At 47.1% G+C, this 25,483-nt stretch overlaps 1 protein-coding gene across 4 annotated transcripts in view; it reads right to left on the reverse strand.

The window, feature by feature from the left end:
* Nucleotides 1-25,483, reverse strand: part of LOC147101681 (SH2 domain-containing protein 3C-like) — a 160,052-nt gene that overhangs the window by 13,955 nt on the left and 120,614 nt on the right. For all 4 annotated transcript variants that reach the window (XM_085965481.1, XM_085965482.1, XM_085965484.1 and 1 more), the window contains 3 exons: nucleotides 7,113-7,241; nucleotides 1,653-2,098; nucleotides 529-653 (listed from right to left, as the gene is read on the reverse strand). In XM_085965481.1, the coding sequence (XP_085821607.1) occupies nucleotides 529-653; nucleotides 1,653-2,098; nucleotides 7,113-7,241 (700 nt within the window). The remainder of the gene's footprint in view (nucleotides 1-528; nucleotides 654-1,652; nucleotides 2,099-7,112; nucleotides 7,242-25,483) is intronic.

Consider the following 25,483-nt stretch of genomic DNA (forward strand, 5'->3'; position numbering starts at 1 on the left):
GGGCCCCTTCCCATACCTTGCCCTAGTGTCCACTCTTCATGTACAGGCCTAGAGAGTGAGACTTTTTGACTGTGGAAGTCTGGGCCCGAGGTGGAGCCGGGGCCTGGGCCCGAGGTGGAGCCGGGGCCTGGGCCCGAGGTGGAGCCTGGGCCTGGGCCCGAGGTGGAGCCGGGGCCTGGGCCTGAGTTGGAGCCGGGGCCTGGGCCTGAGGTGGAGCCGGGGCCTGGGCCTGGACCTGGGCCTGAGGTGGAGCCGGGGCCTGAGCTCACCTGATGTCCACAAACACATGCCCTTGCCAGCAGGAGTCACTGGATAGTGATCAGGTCCAGGAATTGTGTCTGTTTTTCACTCTACAACTATGGAAGCAGATTTAAAAAATAAACGCTCAAGAATTCTACATTCCAAACCTCCTGAACATTATTGATTTTTAAATTATTATTAATGTCTGTTCAGAATTTTATCAAGTGTTTTTGTTAATGATGGATGGCAGGAATTTACCATAAACTGTATTACCGATATGCCACTTACTTGTGCTGTATTCTGGAGACAGGGGGATCTCGTTCACTGGAGACATCCCATGGCGAATATCCTTGATTTGATCCATACTGAGAGCAAAATTCCGGATTGTTTCCTTGTGATGTGGTGACGGAATACTGAAGAAAGGCAAGGAAGCTCCATCATTCACTCACTAACCACATAACTGTTAAGAAGCTGTTAAGAGGCTACAAAATACTCTAAGGCGTCAAATGGAGGACTTCGGTCAGCTGGCCGCGGAATGCACTGGCCTGATGCCTGGTGGTCCCGGCGTGAGGCCTGGTCCATTTTGAGGGCCGGATCCTCGTTAACATCAGGCTGATGGACTGCGGATGAAGATCAGGCAATCCTGGCGGCAGCGAAACGGCTCTGAACCGCCGCAATATCGGGGCCAGCCTCTGGGCTGAAAGAATAGGGGTGGGGCCCTGCTCTCTGAGGGTGGGGGGAGGAACCTGGAGCGGCAGCAGGCCAGGCTGGTTTTATAGAGACCCAAGGAGCACTCCTGCTCCTCTCGGCCCCATAAAAATGAAGAGGAGCTCAGCTTTGGTATCCTCCTCGGCCAGGCTGGTACGTTTTCCACCCAGTGCAGACCAAGAAATGGTAATCGGGGCCCTACTACATCTTAGGCCCTTGATTTGCATTTTAAGTGGGCCCACCTACTGACTAGGTAGGGCCGCTCCAGCCGCCCAAAAGTAGGCCCGGGGAAACATTGCTGCAGCCATGGTGATGGTGGCAAGGGGGCGGTGGGTGATTGTCCACCATTGTCTGGGCACTGCCGCCCCATTTTCGCCATTTTCTGAAAAGCTCCCCTCAATTTCCCCCCCCACCCATTCCCCCCGTCTCCTGAAGGCACAGGTTTGTGGTGGGACACAGTTCCATCGGTGTTTGCCATGCTCCAGAACATCACCCAAGTGCCTATTCTTAGACAATGAGGCAATTTGACCATGGGGGGGGGGGGGAAGGGATCACAGCCGAGCCTGATCCTGTCATCAACCAATGTTCGCGCGTACACACACAGACCATTATACTGGGGCTGCTGTCTAATGATCTGAGCCTTGTTTTCTCTTGCACAGGGGAGCTGAGGCTACCTTAAGCCCTCCAAAAACCCAAATGTTTACCTGTTGCCACAGCTGTCACTTCGGATAATCTTATCAGACGTTAGACCATCCGTCATGGTCACACTCCGCCTCTTGATGTATCCACCTTTCTGATTGGTTGGATGGGCCAGCCCGTGCTTCCCATTGGACAGTCCATAGCTGGCCTCCAGGTAGCGGAGGGGGAGAGTGCGGTTGATTGGAGAGTAGATGATGGCGCCACTCTGCTCGGAGACGGGCTTGCGGTTCCCGATATAAAACCTGACTAGGGCGGGGATGTTGTCGAAGCTCTCCCGCTCGAACAGGTACTGGATGCGGGTGTACGTCTCATTCGGTTTGATCATCACTTTGTTGATTTTGAAATGGAGAGGCTCATTCCTCCATCGGCAAGTCAGCACGTAATCGCCAACGCATGTGAGCGAATCACGGATGAGGAAATCCCCGTTCTTCTGCACCAAGTTCTCGGAAACCTGAAAAAATAAAAGCTGATTTTTAAAAAAAAGTTCGAGCAACATAGGATCAGGATTCAGCCCCTCAAGCCTATTCCACCGATCACTTAGATCATGGTTGATCTGTATCTTAACTCCATTTACCTGCTGTGGTTCCATATCCCTTAATACCCTTACCTAAACAAAAAGTTATCAATCTCAGTTTTGAAATTTTAAATTGACCCCAGCCTCAACAGCTTTTTGGTGGGGCGAGGGGAGGGGGTGAAGAGAGTGGGGGCTGGATTTTATTAATGGGGGCGCGTTGGGGGCGGGACTGCTGGTTGTCGGGTTTCAGTCCCGCCCCAACGACGTCCGGCCAACCCACACTATTTTCCCTTGATTGACCTTGTTAAACCCACCCAGCGGGCTTAGCCGGCCAATTAAGGGAAAGCCGGTGACAGAGAACGTCAGCGTATGACGTTTCATCTGTCAAAAATTTTTGACAGATGAATTGTCATCGTTTGACAGCTTGGAGAAGCTGTCAAACACGGAGAATCTGTTCTTTGGTGAGTCCTTGTACTCAAGACTCACCAAACCTCTTTCCTGAGCAAAAATCAGATGGCTGTTGCATCGGAGAATGTAGCAATCATTGTCATCTCTGCCGTGGAGATGAGGAGCCTCCGGATCCCCAATGGTTGAAGCCTGCAGGAAGAAACAAAGGTAGGTAAACTTTTTCTAACACTTTTCACTCACCTCCCATACTTACCTCTCCACGCTTACACCCATCACTCACCTCCACAGTGCACTTTTCGACCCCTCTGACTCCCGCAGACCCACTGCTCGCCTCGCTGACCCTGGCGAGGTTTCCTGACATCGGGAAGCCCGCACTTGTGTGGGTAAAATGGGGATAAGCCTCTTAACTACTAGTTAACAGGCAGTTAAGTGGCTGTAATCCCCTTCCCGCCTCAAGGAGACGGGTCCCTGCGCGAGTTGGGGACCCGCCTCCCGGGAAGATGGCACGGAGGCGAGTTGGGAGCGGATTTGGTACCCGCTCCCAGTTTTTGCCATTTTCCCGGCAGTCCCCAGGGCTGGCAAAATCCCCCCCCCCCCCCCCCAGTTTCCAGTCTAACGCTGTGTTGCTAACCTCGCTCAACATTTTATAAATTCTAACAGTCAATGCCTCTGCGTCAGCTCCCTTGACCCAGCCATACAGACTAGGAAGGTCCCAGGCTCAACCTGCAGTTTGTGTCTATCTACCATCGGCCATACCATCCATGGGCCAGGGGTTGGGGAAAACCAGCCACGGTCCAGCAACTTCTCCCCGGAAAGCGTGTATTTGGTCATTCTTCTAATTTGCAACTTCTCTGGACAAGAAATGGAACAGTGGTGCAGCAGGTGATTGGGACTGAGGCACGTTGTTGGAGAAGAGTAGAGGGTGCTTTACCATGCTGTATCTGACCTGCCAGTGCTCGTCACTGACCCTGGGTACCTGAAAAGGGAGAGTGTTCCATCCATTCTGCACCACGCCTGGATGAGCACAAAATTCACAAAATAAAAGACACTCGGCAATAATGAAATGCTGTGGTTGGAGACACTGAGCAGCTGTCGACTGTGTATCTGGCTTTCAGCTGCACCTCACCCTCTGTGCTGTATATTTATATCAGTAATGCATACAGCAGTAAAAACGTCAAACCATTTTCCTGCAAAGAGGAAAAGCAGAAGATCTATTGCAGTTGTTTACCCGGCTTTTAGGTGACTATCTCTCTCGATCGCTCAATTCATATTCATAGTAATACTCGGGGGAGCTATCACCTTGACATTTCAATTTGTTTTTGAATCAGATTCATTTCTGGTATCTGAATTTCCTTTTTTTTGCAAAGTGCTCTTGCAAACACCTTGAAAACACGAACTGAATCATAGGGCTTTAGTGAACAGGAACTGAATCTAGAAATGACTGCGATACAGTATTAGTGTATGAACATTGGACACAGTCGCATGAGTTCTTCTCTCCACTACTTTAATAGAGGCGGCAACCGGTTTATTTTAAAATAGTGGCCAGAAGAATATCGTACAAACCTGTTGTGTTGAGCATTCTTACATATCACAAGATAATTACAGATGAGGATAACGATTAGGTCCATCTTAATTCACCCATCCATAAAAGACCCAAAAGTTCACCCATTGCTACATCCAATTGTTCCTTAAATGATTCTAAAGTTTTTGATGTGTTGCTCTATCTGGAACTCCATTCTATGTATTGATAACTCTGTGTGTGAAGGAAAACATCTTTATCAGACTTGATATCAAATGTTCCCTTTTACTAGTTCGAAGCTGTATCCATTATTCCTATTGTCAAATTTGGCTTAAAGTAATTTTCCAAATTTACCTTTACCATACCCTGAATAATTATATCTATCTAGAAGATCGCCTCCTTTCAAGGTTGAAAAGCCAAAGTTCCTCCAGTCTTTCCATATGACATTCGGGATCAGCCTGGTGACTCTTCTTTACAGCTCCTCCGTGTCTCTCTTGTGTCTCAGTAACCAGAACTCAACAAAAGTAGTCTAATTAATGTGTGACCAGTGTACTGTAAAATTTGAGAATGACTTCGCTCAGTTGTTCTGTACTGTGTGGACGATATAATTCAACATTCTGTTGGCTTTGCTGATTGTTGGTCTACATGGTTGGACATGTTGAGTGTCAAGTCTGCTAAGACTCCAAGGTCTCTTTCAACTTCACTCTTGGCTATTTCAACACCATTCATTCATTCATTCCTATGTGCAGTATTTTACACTTGTCTATATTAAGTTTCATCTGCTGCTGTTTTGCCCATCTAAATTTTTGGCTGACTTATTTTGCAAACAGATATTTCCACGTTTAAAGCTTCTTCTTCCTTTGAAGCCAGCAGGAGAATTAAGAGAGGCAGATTTACTTTGCTTTTTTTTAATGCCATTCCCCCTTCCAATTTCTATGCATTCTTTGCTGAAGTCTCATGCTGGAGTACAGCTCTGGTACCTCACCGAATGTAATAATGTGAAAGCCTGGACAATGAGTGTCACCTGGCCTGGCCTGAGCAGAAATCCAGACAGATATCCTGGAGAAGAGGTGAGCAAATAGGAGAGGAAAATAAAATATTGGATGCATATCCAACCCTCGTGAAGAATTAAAAATTAAAGAATAGAAATTCCTTGACAGAATTAGAAAAGGTGTTTGGTCTGGAAATGGCTGACGCCAGTAGATCAGCACACAGCACATGCTGACGTATATATCCAGGGTGAAACAGGCAGGTTTGCAAATGTTTGTATTTCAAGTGAGTTGAGTGGCACAGTGTAAACCCAATTCCCAGTGGGGACAAACAAACAGCATTAAACTACCCGTGCATTTCAGAGCTGCCTGAAAAAGTTTCCAGACAAGTTGTTAAAAAAAAAGATAAAACGTGCCAATGAATGTTGTAATCTAATTATTTTTTTACATTCACAAAAGATGCTAGCCGTGCTATATTTTGCTGTCATCTTTGGCATCTTAACCCTCTCGCAACCACCTCTGCTCCATAGGGGGAGCCTGAGCTCTCTGAGTGTTTGGCAGCTCTCAGAGAAGAAACAGAGAAATAAGATGCCTTTTCTCTACACCGAGGTATACATTAACAAATCTCTACTGTGCACTCAACTTTAAAACGTGTAACAGTCAGCAAGACATCAGGGGAGCTATTGGAATTTTTTTTTTTTTTTTTAGTTTTTGTAAAACATTGTGTCCGATAAACTAAACCATGATTCCAACATACATAACACCCCTAGATACAATAGTCTCCAACATATATAACACCTTCAGATATCCGTAGATACAATAGTCTCCAACATATATAACACCCCTACATACAATAGTCTCCAACATATGTAACACCCCTAGTCAATACTGAGTTACAGGAGGATATTAAGAAACTTGCAGAATGGGCATATAATTGGCAAATGAAGTTCAACACAGATAAATGTGAAGAATAGGGAGGTTACATCACTTGGAGGGTGCGAGTCTAGGTGGGGTAGAGGGACAAGGGGATCTAGGAGTACAAATACACAAATCACTAAAAGTTGCGACACAGGTTACTTAGCAAGGCCTTAAAAAATAGCAAACCAAGCACAAGGGTTTATTTCTGGAGGGATAGAATTGAAAAGTAAGGAAGTTATGCTAAACCTGTATTGAACCTTGGTTAGACCACACTTAGAGTACTGCATACAGTTCTGGTCGCCATATTATAAAAAGGATATAGAGGCACCGGAGAGGGTGGAGAGAAGATTTACAAGGATGATACCAGAAGTGCGAGGTTATATATATCAGGAAAGAATGAACAGGCTGGGTCTGATAGATTCTTGATAAGCAAGGGGGGTGAAAGGTTATCGGGGGTAGGCGGGAATGTGGAGCAATCAGGTTAGCCATGATCTTATTGAATGGCGGAGCAGGCTCGAGGGGCCGAGTGGCCGACTCCTGCTCCTAATTCGTAGGTTCGTATGTCTCTTTTCTCTTGAAAAAAGGCTGAGGGGTGACTTAATAGAAGTCTTTAAAATTATGAAAATTTTTGATAGAGTGGATACAGAGAGAATGTGTCCACTTGTGGGGAAGAGCATAACTAGAGGCCATCAATATAAGATAGTCACCAAGAAATCCAATCGGGAATTCAGAAGAAACTTCTTTACCCAGAGAGTGGTGAGAATGTGGAACTCGCTACCACAGGGAGTGGTTGAAGCGAATAGTATAGATGCATTTAAGGGGAGGCTAGACAAACATATGAGGGAGAAGGGAATAGAGGGTTACGCTGATAGAGTTAGATGAGGAAAGACGGGAGGAGGCTCGAGTGGAACATAAATGCTGGCATGGACTAGTTGGGCCGAATGACCTGTTTCTGTGCCGTATATCCGATGTAATGTAATCCTATGTAGATATCCCTAGATACAATAGTCTCCAACATACCCTGTACTCTAATATAAAACACAAGGCCTGCGGCTCCTTTCTCGCCTTCATTAATAGAGAAACCATTTAAAATGCCATTTCTGCAATGATGCTTTACCTCCCGTGGGATGCGCCCGTGGTACCAGGCGTGGCTCCGCAGGTCTGTGCTGCTCAGCTTCAGCTCCTCCTCCAACTCTTTGTGCAGCTTCTCCGGGCTGGAATCCAGGATGTACTTGTCCTTTGAAAACTGCAGGAAACAAGAGAAACTGGACGTTAGTAAAATCAATAATTGGCAGCCTTTGAAGTAACACCTAGTTTTGTCTGTTTATTGCATTTTGTTTTCAACGCCTACCCCCATCCCCCACCAACCATTTCCTGTCTGCAACACCCGCCCGGGCTCAGCAAATTCTACCAACATGTCTTAAAAGTTTCTGAATCCTTCAAAGCTCATGGACACCTGCTTTAACACAGTCTCCGTCTGCACTGGAAACAATTCCCTAAAACTGGACAGACATCACTCACTGGCTTTTTGGGTTCCCATGTCCCCCAGATGTTGAGGGATTTCCCGAGTGGGTTGATATTTTGAAACCTGTTGCCCACCAACTGACCGGAGTAACAAGCTTATTTTTTTTTCCAATTTCGTGGTTATCAACGCTACTGAAATGATGGGAGTGAAGCTGGCGAATTGTGTTCGTTTCCAACAAAGAGCTGCTTTGAAATCTCTGCTGTTTTACTGTTCTTCACACAGCCTAACATAAATTAAAAAAAAGAAAGACAAGTGTCTTTCATGCCCTCAGGACATCCCCATGAAGTACTTTTGAAGTGTAGTCACTGTTGTAATGGAAACGCCGGCAGCCAATCTGCGCACAGCAAGCTCCCACAAACAGCAGTGGGATAATGACCAGACAATCTGTTTTAGTGGCGTTGGTTGAGGGAGAAATATTGGCCAGATCACTGGGGAGAACGGCCTTGCTCTTCTCAGAATAGTGTCATGGGATCTTTTACAAATCCAACAAGAGAGAGAATACATTCAATTTAATGCCATTTCCCTCCTTCCCCTTGTGCCCAGGTACATTTTCACTGTATGGGTCCTCCACCTCACCCAAGTGACTATTCATCATACGACCAGATTTAGGAACAGCTTCTTTCCCAGGGCTGTCATCCTACTGAACTCCACAAATAAACTCTAAAGCCTGCACATCTGCCAATGCACTTTATTATGGTTATGTTTATGTTAATGTATTACAAGCCAAATGTATGTTGAATGTTTAAATGTCTTAATCTAAATGTACACTCTCGGGAGCCGCAAGCCTACATTTCGTTGTACTGCACTTGTGCACTGACAATGACAATAAAAGTTGATTTGATTTGATTGATCATACGTGAGGAGCTCGATTAAGCTATTCAAGCAGGAGGTATCACTGCTGAACCCAATCCCGTCTTTCCCTAAACATCTGCGCACCCACTTTCCAGCCGGGGTTACTGGACAGTGATCGGGAATGGGAAGGATTTTTACCAATTTTAGCCCCAACCACCACCACCACCACCTCAGCTCAGCTCAGCTCGGATCAGATCATTTAGCACAAACCGGGGACGTATCCTGGGACCTTCCTGTTCTGCATGGCTCAGTACCACATGATGCATTTACCCACTAAGCCACAGGCAGGTTGTGGGCTAATTGGGGGGGGGGGGGGAAGGTGAACATGGAAAGCAGCATAAAGCCTGCTGCACATGGTGTAAAATAGCTACAGCAAAACCACACCAACCTACTCCCCGTCTCCCCATTGTGCCTGACAGTTACAGAACTAGGGTTGCCAGCACTCCTGGAGTCCGCAGGAATTGAAAATTAATCTTCGGGACACTGCTGCGAGTAACCCAAGAGAAACAAAATAAGAGCATTAAAAAAAAATGGTTAATTTCTTTTCATTTTCTTTGAACATGTTTATTAGTTATAAAAATGTTGAAGATGGGGAAAAAAGGTTATTTGACTGGGCGGGGCGGTTGGAAGCAGGAGTTTGCGTAATAAAATCTCTAGGAATACATCCAACCAGAGATGGCAACCCTATTTACAGAGCACTTTGGTTTTTTGCAATGCCCGTGACACTAATTCGGAGAGAATACAATACAATGGCAACAATGCAGAAGGTGAAAGGTGCCATGTTTCCAGGCAAACTTCTGTTACTCAGACAGCAGGAGGAGGGGAGCCTGGTTTGTGCTACATAACAGTCTCAGGGGATTATCTGCAACAACAACTTGCATTTATATAGCGCCTTTAACATAGTAAAATGTTCCAAGGCGCAAAGGGGGACAGGGAGGTGAATATTCCCCAGTATCTGGCCCACAGTTTAGCCATTAAAAGCTATGTTTAAACTAAAAGCTATTTTAACCTGAAACATCAAATGTAATTAAGCAGATGACCAAAAATTAATTCCCAGTGGGAGTTATTTTCCTCTATCTCGGGAAATTAAATGAATGCACTGGATCCTCCCTGTGAAATAGTCTTTGTGGGAAAAAGTGTGTTACATCAAAGTATGTTACAGGGACATGTTTCTTCAATTATCTGAGCTGAAGAAGCCACAGACATTCTGTATTATATCTGTGCTCATGGTACTGTGAAGAGTGGGGTCAAGTGGTGAAAAGGCTTTTTAAATATAGTGAGGGATGTGCTTTATAAGTGGGAGCGTGGTGTATCAGACAGTGTTGTGATGAGGGGTGTGTTATATGTGTGAGCGTGGGGTATCAGTGTTGTGATGAGGGGTGTGTTATAAGTGGGAGCGTGGGGTATTAGACAGTGTTGTGATGAGGGGTGTGTTATAAGTGGTAATGTGGGGTATCAGGCAGTGTTGTGATGAAAGATGTGTTATAAGTGGGAGCGTGGGGTATCAGACAGTATTGTGATGAGAGGTGTGTTATAAGTGGGAGCGTGTTGTGATGAGAGGTGTGTTATAAGTGGGAGCGTGGGGTATCATGCAGCTCGTATAAATGTAATGAGTCAAAATTTCCTTGCTGTTAACTCCAGCAGTGATCATGACGTTAGCTGTTTTCTGATCTCATTCTCCTGTTTGCTACTGATTTACTAGCTGGCCCTGGAGGGTTTGTCTGTATGAAATTGCTTTTGATTCCATTGAGTTAATTTGATGTGTTCTGCTGCTGTGACTGCAAATACACAGCCCACGGTGCAGATCCAGGTCAGCTGCTGATGTAATGTTATATTTTTACTCTGCTGTTCTGGTAGTCATGATTCCCGTGGGCCAATGGGTGAGATTTAAACATCAGGATCCAGCTAGCAGCCAGTCAAGGTGTTCAGTGAGAGAGGGAGAATGGGGGGGGGGGGGGGAAAGAGGGAAGGAGAAGGATAGACAAATGAAGAAAGACAGGTTGAACGATTGAGAGACAGAGAAAAAGACAGCCTATTGAAGAGAGGAGAGAAACAGAAGAGGAGCAGGCCAACAGAAGGAGGAGTAGAAGGAAAAAAGAAAGGAGGAGGGATTGGAAGTGGGACAGAGACAGACAGAGGTATCGAGGCTACAACAGCAGCATCAATACAAAGTCTTTCACTTCACATCAATGCTAAATCTGTAATGTAGTCAGGGAGTGAGGTGGAGTAAAAATCCCTCGGAGGAGGCAGTGTCACTCCACTTCACTTCAGAGCCCCATCAGGCACTGCTTACAGATTTACTATAGCTGTACAACCAGCCTGAGTTGGCGCTTTCAAGAGAGGAGGGGAGAAAATGGGCAAAACCTGGGGCTGGGGGGAAATGGATTTAAAATACGTCAGATTGGTAACACTAATCCTCCAGTATAAATCCACTCTGAAATTAGACTATATAATATGAAACATAGGATACCCTGAATCGATCTCAAAGCAGCCACCACAATTTAAAAATTCTCATCCTCGTGTTCAAATCCTTCCATGGCCTCACCCCTCCCTATCTCTGTAACCTCCTCCAGCCCTACAACCCTCCGAGAACTCTGCGTTCCCCCCACATCTGGCCTCTTGTACATCCCCTACTTCCTTGCCTCACTATTGACAGCAGTGCCTTCAGCTGTCTGGGTGCTAAGCTCTGGAATTCCCTCCCTAAACCTCTCTGCCTCCATCTCTCTTTCCTCTTTTAAGAAGCTACTTAAAACCTACCTCTTTGGCCAAGCTTTTGGTCAGTGTCCTAATATCTCCTTCTTTGGCTCGGTGTCAATCTTTTGCCTGATTACACTCCTGTGAGGCACCGTGGGATGTTTTACTACATTACAGGCGCTATGTAAATGTATATTGTTGTTATATTTCACTAAAAACTAATCTTCCCAGCAGCCTTACATCTGGCTTACAGCAAGCTGTGCAAGGCCAGCTTGGGGGAACCCGGTGGCCCTAGCATGGGCCTCGAGCAATATAAAAGTGCCTGGTATCCCAGTGCTGTGGGATCTCTCCCATTGACATTGTGTGGGTGGACGCTACAATAACAGACAGCTACACAGCCACAGTCATTTGTGAAACTTGTGACTCAGGCCTCATATTCTGAGAGCAGGGGTGGGCAGGGATATTTCATCCCGCCATGACCACGTTCAAAGCCTTTGGACAGCTGCGCATGCGCAAGATTGATCTAAAGCGGGCACCAGTGTAAACCGGGCAAATTTGGAACAGCGAATGGAAGCAGTTCCACGACTTAACTGAAGCAGCTCTGTGGGGACAGGGGGTACTGTCTTAGTTTCACCGGGGCAGTTGTATCACAATTTACAATGCTGAGCAGCTGGATACCAGACCTGTGTTTGGCCTGTTGAATGTTTCATTTGTTATGCGGGGTTCGATCTAAGGCAGCTGATTGGTCATTAGTGACACGTACTGTGAGCCTGCACAAAGGGCAGAACCGTGACCTTTGAACCACAACCAGCAAATTAAATGATCCCCCTGCACCAACCCACCCCCCTCCCCCCACTTTCTGAATTGTGCAGTTTGAACTGATCAGCATTTAATGATTTCTGGTTGGGAAATCCATCCCCTCCTCCCCAGTAACACATCTGAGCAGTTTTTAATATTCCTGGAGTTTTTAATTGTAAACTCTAATTAATTGTTTATCAGTTAGCTTCTCGCATCGCTCTACAAGATCAGGGGGAAGGAAAGCAAAACAATAGTCAGTGCCCTTAAACACAAGGCTGATAATTACATGTCCCAGTTAATGATGTGCCTTTTCAATTCAGCAATTCATTACCATATAAAACACAGCCCTAATTCATAGCCGCTGGTAACATATGGGATGCAGGAACAGCGCCTGTCTCAGTTAAGGGTATGGAGGAATGTTCTCTCATTAGTGCCCCATTTACTCCATGAAGGGCCTCTGACAGCAAGCACGCTGGCAGACATCCTTCCACAGCATGGCTGAGACGGCGTGTATAGAATGAAAGAACTTGTATTTTATATCGTGCGCCTTTCGCAACCTAAGGACGTCCCAAAGCGCTTTACAGCCAATGAAATGCTTTTGGAGTGCCATCACTGTTGTAATGTAAGGAGAGGTACCACCAACGCTGCCTCCGCAAGACCCTGCAAATCCATTGGCAGGATAGGCGCACCAACGTCCGTGTTCTTGCTCAGGCCAACATCCCCAGCATCGAAGCTCTGACCACGCTCAATCAGCTCCGATGGACGGGTCACATTGTCCGCATGCTCGATACGAGACTCCCAAAACAAGCGCTCTACTCGGAGCTCCAGCACGGCAAGAGAGCCCCAGGTGGGCAGAGGAAATGCTTCAAGGACACCCTCAAAGCCTCCTTGAAAAAGTGTAACATCCCCACCGACACCCGGGAATCCCTGGCCCAAGACCGCACAAAGTGGAGGAGAAGCATCCGGGAAGGCACCGAACACCTCAAGTCTCTTCGCCGGGAGCAAGCAGAAGCCAAGCGCAGGCAGCGCAAGGAGCGCACGTCAATCCAAGCACCCCACCCACCCGCCCCTTCAACCACCGTCTGCCCCACCTGTAACAGAGACTGTAGGTTCCGCATTGGACTCATCAGTCACCTGCGAGCTCATTTTTAATGTGGAAGCAAGTCATCCTCGGTTCCGAGGGACTGCCTAAGAAGAATGTAAGGAAATGCGGCAACTAATTTGCACACAGCAAGCTCCCACAAACAGCAATGTGATAATGGCCAGATAATGTTTTTTTTTAGTGATGTTGGTTGAGGGAGAAATATTGGCCGGGAGAACTCCGGGGAGAAAGAATGGGGGATAGGCAGGCCCTCAGGGGTGAGGGGAGGACAGGCCAAGGGAAACAGTAGAGTCTTATGGGGAGGGAAAGATAGAGGAGGGTAAGCAACATCTTAGTGGGAGATATAATGGGGACTTCTCTTGGAGAGGGGGAGGGATGGGGGCAGACGGACCACATACAGGTGGTTTCCTGGGGACCCTCCCTCCTCCCATGAATGGTTCCACACGCTGTCCTGTCAGCACCCCTCCTTTTATCAGTCAGGATCCCAAAGAATCCGGCTCTCTCTTTTTGGGGAAAGCTGGTCCATCCCTGGGAGGAAGAAGAGATGAGACTGAGTAGTGGTGGGCAAGAGAGGCAAATGATTGCTATGGTACAACGGCAGTGAGTTCATATATGACCTAAAACCATTCACCCCCACCCCCACCCCCCTATAAACTGGCACGCTGCGGGATGGCAATCAGGACCATTAGTCACCCAAAAAATGATGCCATTTAGCAAGTAAGGTGCATTTCAAATACAACAAGTGCAATCCATCACTGCATGGGTTATTTTTACTTTGCTCCTTTTTCATCTTGACAGCAGCAATATCTGTGCAATATTTTAAGAGACGCTAAACATAAAGTAAGAAAAAAAAGGAGCCAAGTGTTGCCAGAAATGCCTCAAAAAAGCATATTCTTTGTTTCTGCTGCTGTTCTGAATAGTAATCAAGTCGAATGAATCAGATGAGCTTTTATTAACGCTCAGGCACCTGACGCAGGCTGGATTCATGCGGCTCTTTCCTCGCCGCCCCTCCCCCGCCACACCATTGCCTGGGAGGCTGCAGGAGGATGAGGTAATGTCTGGCTGAGCTGCGCCTCTTCACAATGCGTTTCACAGCAAGCCCTCAGCAGGCAGTTTCCCAGTCCCTCCCCTCCCCTTCACACACACCTCCCCTCTACCGTCCCCTGCCAATAAAATACAGCGACACACAGAGAGAACAAAATATTTTTAATGCTTCAATAAATCAGAGAGGGGGGGGGGGGTGGGGAGTCAGACGGAGAAGGATCTCGAGTTGTGACAGTTTTTTTTTCAAATTTCATTAAATTATGGAAATTGATGGAATTGGTGGGGGGGGGGGTGGAAATGGACACAGTTACGTGTGTGTGTCTGTGCATATATGTGTGTATGTATGTAAGTGTGCGAGAAAGAGAGAGATGCACACACAGCAAGAATATCGACTGTGGCAGGAAGTTGCTGTAATGCAATCAGTCCCTGGTGACTTGCAGCATTTACATTGCACCTGCCGGCCGTGCACACAGAGCAGAGGGGCCAATCCCACACAATCAGTACCTTTCATAAAAGGGCAGGAGTGGGATTCAACATCCCTGGAAAAGTGGAGGACCCCTTCAGTTTCTCAGGAATAAGTGTAGTTCTGCTACATTTTCACTTTAAAGTACAATGTTAAAAAAATTGCTGTGTCTAATATCTTAGTGTATAATATGTGTGTAATATAATCGATAGCAAGTTGCAGGCTGGAATCAAATCAATGGATAGGGGTGTTTTTTTTAAAATATCTGCAAACCTCTGGTCCCTCACCCAATCGGCCCTTCTTCATGAGTGAGCCTCACACAGGGATTGTCAGCAGGATATTTGATTATGGGAGGGTGCTTCACAGGGGGTGGGGAGCAAGAACATGGGGGGGGGGGGAGAGCAGAAACACAGGGGGGTGGGGAGCAGGAACACGGGGGGGCAGGAACACAGGGGTTGGGGAGCAGGAACACGGGGAGGGGGAGAGAGCAGGAACACAGGGGTTGGGGAGCAGGAACACAGGGGTTGGGGAGCAGGAACACGGGGAGGGGGAGAGAGCAGGAACACAGGGGTTGGGGAGCAGGAACACGGGGGGGGGGAGAGAGCAGGAACACGGAGGGTGGGGAGCAGGAACACGGGGGGGGAGAGAGCAGGAACACGGGTTGGGGAGAGAGCAGGAACACAGAGGTTGGGGAGCAGGAACACAGAGGGTGGGGAGCAGGAACACGGCGGGGGGGGGAGAGAGCAGGAACACGGGTTGGGGAGAGAGCAGGAACACAGGGGTTGGGGAGCAGGAACACGGGGGGGGGGAGAGAGCAGGAACACGGGTTGGGGAGAGAGCAGGAACACAGTGGGGGGGGGAAGAGCAGGAACACACAGGTTACACTCGTGAGGCCTAGACCCCATTGATTGAGTGACTATTCCGAGTCTTAACGTGGCTCGTCCACGTAGCAAAAGTCCATCCGCTAACCACAACCAAAGTGGCCGGCAAAACCAGGATCTTGTAAGGACTGGTCTGATCTTGCGACGGCCATACAAGTCAACCAATCGTGGAAGCCTCCACCAAGGTAAGTGAGCTGAGCCAGTACCGTTCAATATGATGGTCATCCCTCATCATTTGATGTGTAACTTTTTGCGTTATGTCGTGACTTTACTGTTTAATCATCCGATCACAGATGCGGCTAGCTTATTACAATTAACCCGCGTAATTATAATATATACAATCCATCAGTGATTAACAGACAGAAAAACTACGAACGACAATAACAACAAATCATACTCACACCCCCGTGTGGAATCCGACCTGGTTCCATACCCACGTTCTGGGGCTCAGGAATTGTAACTTTTTGCGTTATGTCGTGACTTTACTGTTTAATCATCCGATCACAGATGCGGCTAGCTTATTACAATTGACCCGCGTAATTATAATATATACAATCCATCAGTGATTAACAGACAGAAAAACTACTAACGAGCAGGAACACAGGGGTTGGGGAGCAGGAACACAGGGGTTGGGGAGCAGGAACACAGAGGGTGGGGAGCAGGAACACGGGGGGGGGGAAGAGAGCAGGAACACGGGTTGGGGAGCAGGAACACAGTGGGTGGGGAGCAGGAACACAGCGTTTCTGACACTTGCATTACCGATGGATAACACTTTCCCATCTCGTCCTCCTATTCCAGTGAATTGCACACTTACAATAGTGCAAACTCTATAAATAGTTAACAAAATATGCATCTTGGCACTGCTGCTTGTGTCGGGAGTTTACAGGAACTGTTTGTGTTGCATCAATGCTGACTAACTCACTGAGTAGTAAGCAACTCTATTCTTTTATTTATGACTAAACTCTCTGCTTTATTCCAGTACTTTCTGCCTTTTCAATAATCCATGATGTGCCCATTAGGCTCAAAATGGTATTTTAATTTAAACCTTGCAGATTAATCACTTGGCCTCCTCGTTCAGTACCTCCCTTCAGTCTGTCCTGAGTGACTTCAGCCTGATCCATCTTCACACAAACAAGGTCCCCCCCCCCCCCCACCACCTTCGCCCCAGGGTGACTCCACCCTCCTCCCTTCAGAATATTGATGATATTCAGCAATAAAAGCACGTCTGACCCCCATGATTTGAGACAAAAGCTTACATCTGAAATTGCCAGGCTTCGAGCCGAGGGTGCTGAAGGATGCAGTTACCATAGCAACCTCACAATCAACTGCAGTCTATAAAATATGTAGAAGCAGCTTTGGAGCATGATTTACACAGTGCGTTTCGATGCATCACTTTTGGTACAGTGTGTACCTCTATTGAATGTTCAACTGACCTGACAACTCTTAATTAAATCATGAATACACTTTACCCAGCGAGCAGCAACTTCCAAACTACACACAATAACCTGAGTAAATAACAGTCTCTGAGAATTTCAGAGGGTCATGAAGTAGAATCAGAGAAACATTCGACAGCCAAAGAATACTGCCCTGCTGTATTAGTGGGTAAAATGCACTGCCCGATATGCCTGAAGATTGCAGATTCCATCTCTGGTCCATGCTGAGTTAGTGAAAGTGTTTCAGTTAGCCACTGCTTTCCTGGGTTAGGAAGAGGAGGGGAGGTGTTTGGGAGGGTGGGGTTGATGGGGTTCCTGGTTCAGATTACTATCCAGTGACTGGCTGAAGACAGGATTGGGTTTGGCTCAACGCACCTCCCGACTGGACAGCCTGTTGGCGGCACTCACTGTCTGAACCCCAACATGAAAAATGCCCACTTGGATGAGGGCCCAGAGAACTACCAACACCCAAAACAATCATCTCCCAGCAAAGGTTAGTGCCTTCAGGAAAGGCAGAGGAGGCTGCATTGACTCACCAAGCCAGTGGAGCTAGACTCTCGGGCACTTTTGCTACTGTAGCTCAGGTCGTGGCAGGCTGGCACCCGTACGCCAGCTCCCTGCATTTACATTGGTGAAACCACTCCTATATCCCCACGGCAGTCTATTAGACAAAGGTTGTTACTGTTATTACAGGGCTCCCAGTTATAACACTGTCTGCTATACCCACTCTGATAATAAGGCTCCCAGTTATAACATGGTCTGCTACACCCACTCTGATAATAACACTCCCAGTTATAACACTGTCTGATACACCCATTCTGATAATACGGCTCCCAGTTATAACACTGTCTGCTATACCCACTCTGATAATAAGGCTCCCAGTTATAACATGGTCTGCTACACCCACTCTGATAATAACACTCCCAGTTATAAGACTGTCTGCTACACCCACTCTGATAATAAGGCTCCCAGTTATAAGACTGTCTGCTATACCCACTCTGATAATAAGGCTCCCAGTTATAACATGGTCTGCTACACCCACTCTGATAATAACACTCCCAGTTATAACACTGTCTGATACACCCATTCTGATAATACGGCTCCCAGTTATAACACTGTCTGCTACAACCACTCTGATAATAATGCACCCAGTTATAACACTGCCTGATACGGCCCCTTGTAATAAGGCAGTTATTGCTCTCTCTTGCTTACATTGTATATTGACACAAAGTCGAATATTTTTAGAGTTGGAAGCTTGACAGTTGCATGGAATTAGCAATGTGAAGTCTCAGATTTACAAGTTTAATTCAGCACATCAAATTCACAGAGCCCAAAATAATCTGCTCAGGAAAACAATTTTCATTTATAAAAGGGGAGAGTCTGTTTGCTTTCCTCAGTCACTGTGCTGCCTGAAATGAAGGTTACGATCTGTTTTAACCAATACAAACAGCCTTTACACATCTCGCGGAGTGGTCGTGTGGAACCTCGGCAGATTATTATTGACCCAGCCAGCAACAGGGAAACAGCTGACAAACCTGGTTTTCTAGCTGTGACCTTTCTGATGCCACCTCCGACCCTGATCGCCCAGAGATGGGGCAGCTAATGGGGGTCAGAGGCCAGATCCAGTTACCTTTTACAACAGGGACCTCCCCCCCCGGTCGCCTCGCCCCTCTGCTCCCAAATGATTTCCAATTGCATTAGTTTTATGGGGGAGGGAAGAGAGATATGCTCAGATGAGAACAGGTGCTTTTCCATTTCAGTTGGAGGGAAGAACTGCAGACTGAAATCATGGACGGAGAGAAATCACCTGGCTCCCGATAGCTGGTTTCAGAAGAGCTTTGGTCATCTGCCCCTTTATGCCCACCTCAATCGAAAAAAGGCTTGCATTTATATAGCGCCTTTCACAACCTCAACACATCCCAAAGTGCTTTACTACAACAACAACTTGTATTTTTATAGCGCCTTTAACGTAGTAAAACATCCCAAGGCGCTGCACAGGAGTATTTTAAGGCAAAATATCTGACACCGAGCCACATAAGAATAAATTAGGGCAGGTGACCAAAAGCTTGGTCAAAGAGGTAAGTTTTAAGGAGCGTCTTAAAGGAGGAAAGAGAGGTAGCGAGGCGGAGAGGTTTAGGCATGGAATTCCTAAGCTTAGGTTCTAGGCAACAGAAGGCACAGCCACCAAAGGTTGAGCGATTATAATCAGGGATGCTCAAGAGGGCAGAATTAGAGGAGCGCAGATATCTCGAAGGATTGTAGGGCTGAAGGAGATTACAGAGATAGGGAGGGGTGTGGCCATCGAGGGATTTGAAGACAAGGATGAGAATTTTAAAATTGAGGCGTTGCCGGACTGGGAGACAATGTAGGTCAGCGAGCACAGGGGGTGATGGGTGAATGGGGCTTGGTGCGAGTTAGGACACGGGCAGCCGAGTTTTAATGACCTCAGGTTTACGTAGGGTAGAATGTGGGAGGCCAGCCAGGTGTGTGTTGGAATAGTCAAGTCTAGAAGTAACAAAGGCATGGATGAGGGTTTCAGCAGCGGATGAGCTGAGGCAAGGGCGGAGACGGGCGATGTTATGGAGGTGGAAGTAGGCAGTCTTTGTTATGCTGCGGATATGTGGTCGGAAACTCATTTACGGGTCAAATATGACACCGAGGTTGTGAACAGTGTGGTTTGGCCTCAGACAGATGTTAGGGAGAGGGATGGAGTCAGTGGCCAGGGAACGGAGTTTGTGGCGGGGACTGAAAACAATGGCTCTGCTCTTCCCAATATATAATTGGAGAAAATTTTTGCTCATCCAGAACTTTATGTCGGACAAGCAGTCTGACAATTTAGAGACCGTGGAGGTGTCGAGAGAAGAGGTAGTGAGGTAGAGCTGGGTGTCGTCAGTGTACATGTGGAAACTGATGCTGTGTTTTCGGATGATGTCGCCAAGGGGCAACATGTAGATGAGAAATAGGAGGGGGCCAAGGATAGATCCTTGGGGGACACCAGAGGTAACGATGCGAGAGTGGGAAGAGAAGCCACTGCAGGTGATTCTCTGGCTACAATTAGATAGATAAGAATGGAACCAGGCGAGTGCAGTCCTACCCAGCTGGATGACAGTGGAGAGGTGTTGGAGAAGGATGGAGTGGTCAACCGTGTCAAAGGCTACAGACAAGTCAAGAAGGACGAGGAGGGATTGTTTACCTTTGTCACAGTCACAAAGGATGTCATTTGTGACTTTGATGAGAGCCGTTTCGGTACTGTGGCAGGGGCGGCAACCTGATTGGAGGGATTCAAACATGGAATTGCGGGAAAGATGGGCACAGATTTGGGAGGCGACAACACGTTCAAGGACTTTGGGGAGGTTGGAGATGGGGCGGTAGTTTGCAAGGACGGAGGGGTCAAGGATTGGTTTTTTGAGGAGATGAAGTACTTTTGAAATGTAGTCACTGTTGTAATGTAAGAAACATGGCAGCCAATTTGCGTAGAGCAAGCTCCCACAAACAGCAATGTAATAATGACCAGAAAATGGGCTTTTTAAAAAAAGAAGTGATGTAGGTTGAGAAATAAATATTGGCCGAGAACCAACCTTCCCCCTAAGCTGCCTGGGCGCACGGCTGCGCAGCGATCGGGAGGCCCCGCACAGGCCGCTCACCAGCTGCTCCGCTGGAAAAGATACCGCGCATGCGCAGCCCCGCAGCAAATTTAAAGGGGCCGTGCACCTAAAATAAAAATTCGAGGGAACATTGCTGAGAACTCCCCCGCTCGTCTTCAAATAGTGTCATGGGATCTGCCTGAGAGAGCAGACGGGGGCCTTGGTTTAATGTCGCATCTGAAAGACACCGACGGTGCTGCACTCCCTCAGTACTGCACTGAACTGTCAGCCTAGATTATGCATTTGAGTCCCTGGAGTGAGACTGGAACCCACAGCCTTCTGACTCAGGAGGTGAGAGTGCTGCCCCCTGAGCCAAGGCTCTGATACCTTGTAGGACCTAAAGAGAGGAAGACAAAAAATGAAGAAAAAACTGAAGAAACAGAGCTCTGTTGGTATATCTGGAATGCACTGCCTGATGGGGTGGTGGCAGCCGATCGGGAGAATGGTCTCTGCAGACAATGAGGTGAAAACCACACTGCAGCTGTGCTTGGCACAAGGAGTGCCGAAAAATGGCAACTCGCACCCACCGCCAGCCACCTCCACCCAGCAGTGGAGGCCTCTGGAGGAGCTGCCCGTCCTGCCCCCCCCCCCCTCCCCAGCGGAGACCATGGTGCCCACTCATTTATATTACAGCGATGCCATTGGTCGTGGGCTGCCTGAGGTCGGGAGAGCTTCCAACCACAACCTCTCGACCGCTTGACTTGGCAGCTGGGAGGTGCCGTGAAAACTGGCAGGGGTGATTAACCAAATTGAACACGTCCGGGACACTGAATTTCCCGGTAATGAGCTGTGCATAATTTCTTCATAAATCTTCAGCCCTGATGTAACAGCAATTAAACCCACCAGCACAGACGTCACCACTCAGCAGTGAGTGGGTGTGCACAGACTGGCACCGTTGCACAAGCAGCCTCTGACTGGCAGAAAAAGCAGCCTCAAGACCCAAGTTACATCACCTCAGACTTTAGTGTATGCACTGTGTAAAAAAAAAAATCCTGGATTGACTTCAAGGTAGTAATCTGATCAGAGAGCTGTAAACCAAAGAATCCACTCTGCATGTGAACCATCTGAAGCACTCGATTAGTTTCCAGTCTGTAACTCACTCTAGGTTTATTGATTCATGTATACATGCGGTTGTGTCTATATGTCGGTTGGCCTGGGCTCAACTGTGATGCCATTCACAGTCGATTAGCTAACCAAGACTCACTATTGGCTTCACATGTGAAAAAGGGGACAACTTGGACTAGTCACTGGAAGGCTACTGACGCGTCAATCTGGGAGCCAGCAAAAGTTAACCTGCTGAGGGGGTGGGGGGGAGATTAAACTTTTGGTTCTGAACGTGTTAAGGATTCTCTCTCTCTCTCTCTGTCAGCGGCCCCTTTCTTCTCTGGATGTCATCTAGTAGCGCTGCCATTGGCCAGAAATGATGTCATCGTTACCACAAAGGAAAGGCTCTCATTGGCCGAAAGACAGCACCGCACAGCTGCTTGCTTAGAGCTTAAATGCCATCCTTGCAGAGAACGTGCTTTTTCTCCTCTGATTTCCCGAACAGCTTGTACAGATAAAGAATGTCTGTAACAATTAGAAGACAATAGCAGGCGGCTTGAAGGCTGATTATATTCACCGTTTAAAACGCAATTTTTTTTTTGGCTTAATCATTTTCTGATTCGCTGCCTGGAGCCAGTTCCATGTTAAAGTGCATCAGAAACAGCATCGCTCCCTCCGATTTTGGGGTGTGACACACACTGATCCCTACATGCAGGGCGTGTCAAAGGAGCTGGCACTCAGAGCGATGGCAGTCTCCGCCATACCGCTGTGGGGAGTCACTGTAGGGGGCTTGGGGGTTCCCCACAAGAAGGGCTGGAAAAAATGAAAGGGAAGTCACACCGCCCCCCCCCCCCCCGCCCACCGCAGAATCTTACAGCATAAAAGGAGGCCATTCGGCCCATGGTGTCTGTGCCGGCTCTTTGGTAACGCTGTCTAATTAGTCCCACTCCCCCTGCTCTTTCCCCATAACCTTGCCATTTTCTCCCCATCAAGTATGTATTCAATTCTTCAATTCCCTTTAAAAAGTTACTATTGAATCTGCTTCCACCACCCTTTCAGGCAGTGCATTCCAGATCACAACAACTCGCTGGGTTAAAAAAATCTCCTTGATCTGATCAAGCTGATCTTGTAGCATTTTTTCCCCTCAACGGCTTTAAAGGGGAAATAATTAAACGGTGCGGCAAGAAATCCACGAATCCTGCAAAATCCTGGTGTAAATGACAGAATTTCTCATGCAATTTTTTTTATGGCTTTAGATTTTTGAATGTTCTGCAGCCCAATCGTTGGAGATTTTAAAGCGATATTAGAAATGACTGTCAGTGATTAGGGGGGCAAACGATTAACGTGTCAGTTGCCATTCACTATTTCAACAGAGGCGATAACCTGCTATATTAACGGGTCTCTCTCAGGGAGATAGATATCTGTACACTGACTGGTGTCTCTCAGTCCCTCTCGCTCAGGGAGATATCTGTACACTGACTGGTGTCTCTCAGTCCCTCTCTCTCAGGGAGATATCTGTACACTGACTGGTGTCTCTCAGTCCCTCTCTCTCAGGGAGATATCTGTACACTGACTGGTGTCTCTCAGTCCCTCTCTCTCAAGGAGATATCTGTACACTGACTGGTGTCTCTCAGTCCCTCTCCCTCAGGGAGATATCTGTACACTGACTGGTGTCTCTCAGTCCCTCTCTCTCAGGGAGATATCTGTACACTGACTGGTGTCTCTCAGTCCCTCTCTCTCAGGGAGATATCTGTACACTGACTGGTGTCTCTCAGTCCCTCTCTCTCAGGGAGATATCTGTACACTGACTGGTGTCTCTCAGTCCCTCTCTCTCAGGGAGATATCTGTACACTGACTGGTGTCTCTCAGTCCCTCTCTCTCAGGGAGATATCTGTACACTGACTGGTGTCTCTCAGTCCCTCTCTCTCAGGGAGATATCTGTACACTGACTGGTGTCTCACAGTCCCTCTCTCTCAGGGAGGTATCTGTACACTGACTGGTGTCTCACAGTCCCTCTCTCTCAGGGAGGTATCTGTACACTGACTGGTGTCTCTCAGTCCCTCTCTCTCAGGGAGGTATCTGTACACTGTGAAAAGAGAAGACAAAGGGATGCCTTAGGAATGTATTAATTAAACTGAAATTGCAACCCGTAATTTCTTGGCTATATAACGTTTTAAAGAGACATTTCCTTTATTATTTGGGAACCTGTTTTGCTGTGCCTGACAAACGTTGTAGCATGAGGACAGAAATGGCATGAAACCTCTGGACACTAGTCCTGCTGTTCTCGATCTGCAAACTTACAAACAATCCCTCTCCGGCACATTTAAAACGGTCCAACAAATCAGGAGCAGAATACTGTTCCAGCAGCTGATTTAAAGAGCCCTTACATTAAAACCATAAATGTCTGAATGACTGGGATAAAACAAAATTAAATTCTCTCCCCCCATAATATTTCAATTGAATTGTCTCCACCTTGCTGTAGATGGGTTTGAAATGTTGCTTTGCTGAGTCCATCACCCTGATTAATGGCCCTCTATCACCAACTTCCAATAGACTGCGGATGTCTTTTTATTTTCGCTTTGCTGATAAAATCTGAGCTCATTCAACAGTGTTGTTCTATCTTCAATAACCCCAAGTCTTGGAAACATTAACCCTGTATTACGTTGTAAAAAAAAAATGATGATTGTGTCGCGAGCCAAGGTGGGTAGGCTGATGGGCCAAGTATTGCTGCAGACTCGAACCCCTGTTCACACCGACTCTGCAACGAGTCACAGTGCTTTAAAATGGCGAGTGAGCTTCCAATGGATTCATGTTCCTGGATTTCAAAGTCTGAGCAATAAATCGGCTAGTGCTAACCTCGGAGAAGTGGTGCTCTGTGCACTATATGTTGCAAATTTATAAACACACTTACAAAGAGCACGTTTAGAAAGAACGTGGCTATAAAGTGCGTTTATTATTTTGCTGGATATCGTCTCTCCCCCCATCTCCCCTCATGACTCAGTTTATAAATGCTCTGCCAGTGTGAAACTGAATAATTTAAACCACAAAAATCCCAGCTTCAATTCTTGATCTGTGTTGAGTTACTTGATTTCAGGTGGGGGTTCAATAAAGGTGCTAAAATTGCTGTTAGTGCTCATGAGTTAGAGAGAGAGGTGTTGGGGGTGGGGGGTGGGGGAGACAGTCAGGAGTTCGACTCGTGATCCCTCTCCACTGATCCCTGCTTGAAAGTGCATTTGTGTGCAAGTTGGACGAGTAGTTGTGATGCCCCTGTGGTGGAATGGCCTGCTGACACTCAATGTCAAGACTGACATCAATAATAATGACGACTTGGGCAAGGTACCAGAGGGCAGCGAGCGCCCATGGAGACGTACCCCAGTCTAAGCCAATGGTTTGTGGGGGGTCGGGGTGGGGGTGAAGAGATTGGCAAAATAATCCAAAACAGATAGGAATGGGGAGAACAGCCTTGTTCTTAGTCCGCTGTAACCCGAACCCTGGCCCCGAAGCTCCGGAATGGTTTGAAGAGGCAAATCTCCATCAATTCAGGCCTTGCTCAGAGTATCTGGTCAAACTGATAGGCAGGTTTTTTTTTTTAGCACCTTCCAATTACCAAGGATTGCCGGCCAGATTATTGCTGTGCTGGCCACCACAATTCTGAGGAGATTAAAGTGATTTTATATACTTATCAGGACAAAATAAGGGAATTAAGGAACAATAGTCAACATCAGGATCCTTAATAAAAAGCAAACATAATAATGTATTTAACATTGTTTGGATACTGATGACTACAGCAGGGAAGGAGTTACTGAGCCCGATAGTGTAGGGGAGCTGATCGGACATAAGTCAACACTCTTTCTGTACAATATGTTTTCACTGTGTATGTTAATCCAGCTTCCTCGCACCGTCAGGCTCAATAACTTCTCCATACTAAATAGGTTATTTTCTCTCATTCTTAGAGAAGGCGCATAGCATGCTCACTCTGTAACACGCTATGGTTATACCACACCCACC

Source organism: Somniosus microcephalus, chromosome 23 (assembly GCF_052327205.1).
Source record: "Somniosus microcephalus isolate GS21.2 chromosome 23, FLI_Smic_1.0, whole genome shotgun sequence".
In the NCBI taxonomy this organism is placed as follows: Eukaryota; Metazoa; Chordata; class Chondrichthyes; order Squaliformes; family Somniosidae; genus Somniosus; species Somniosus microcephalus.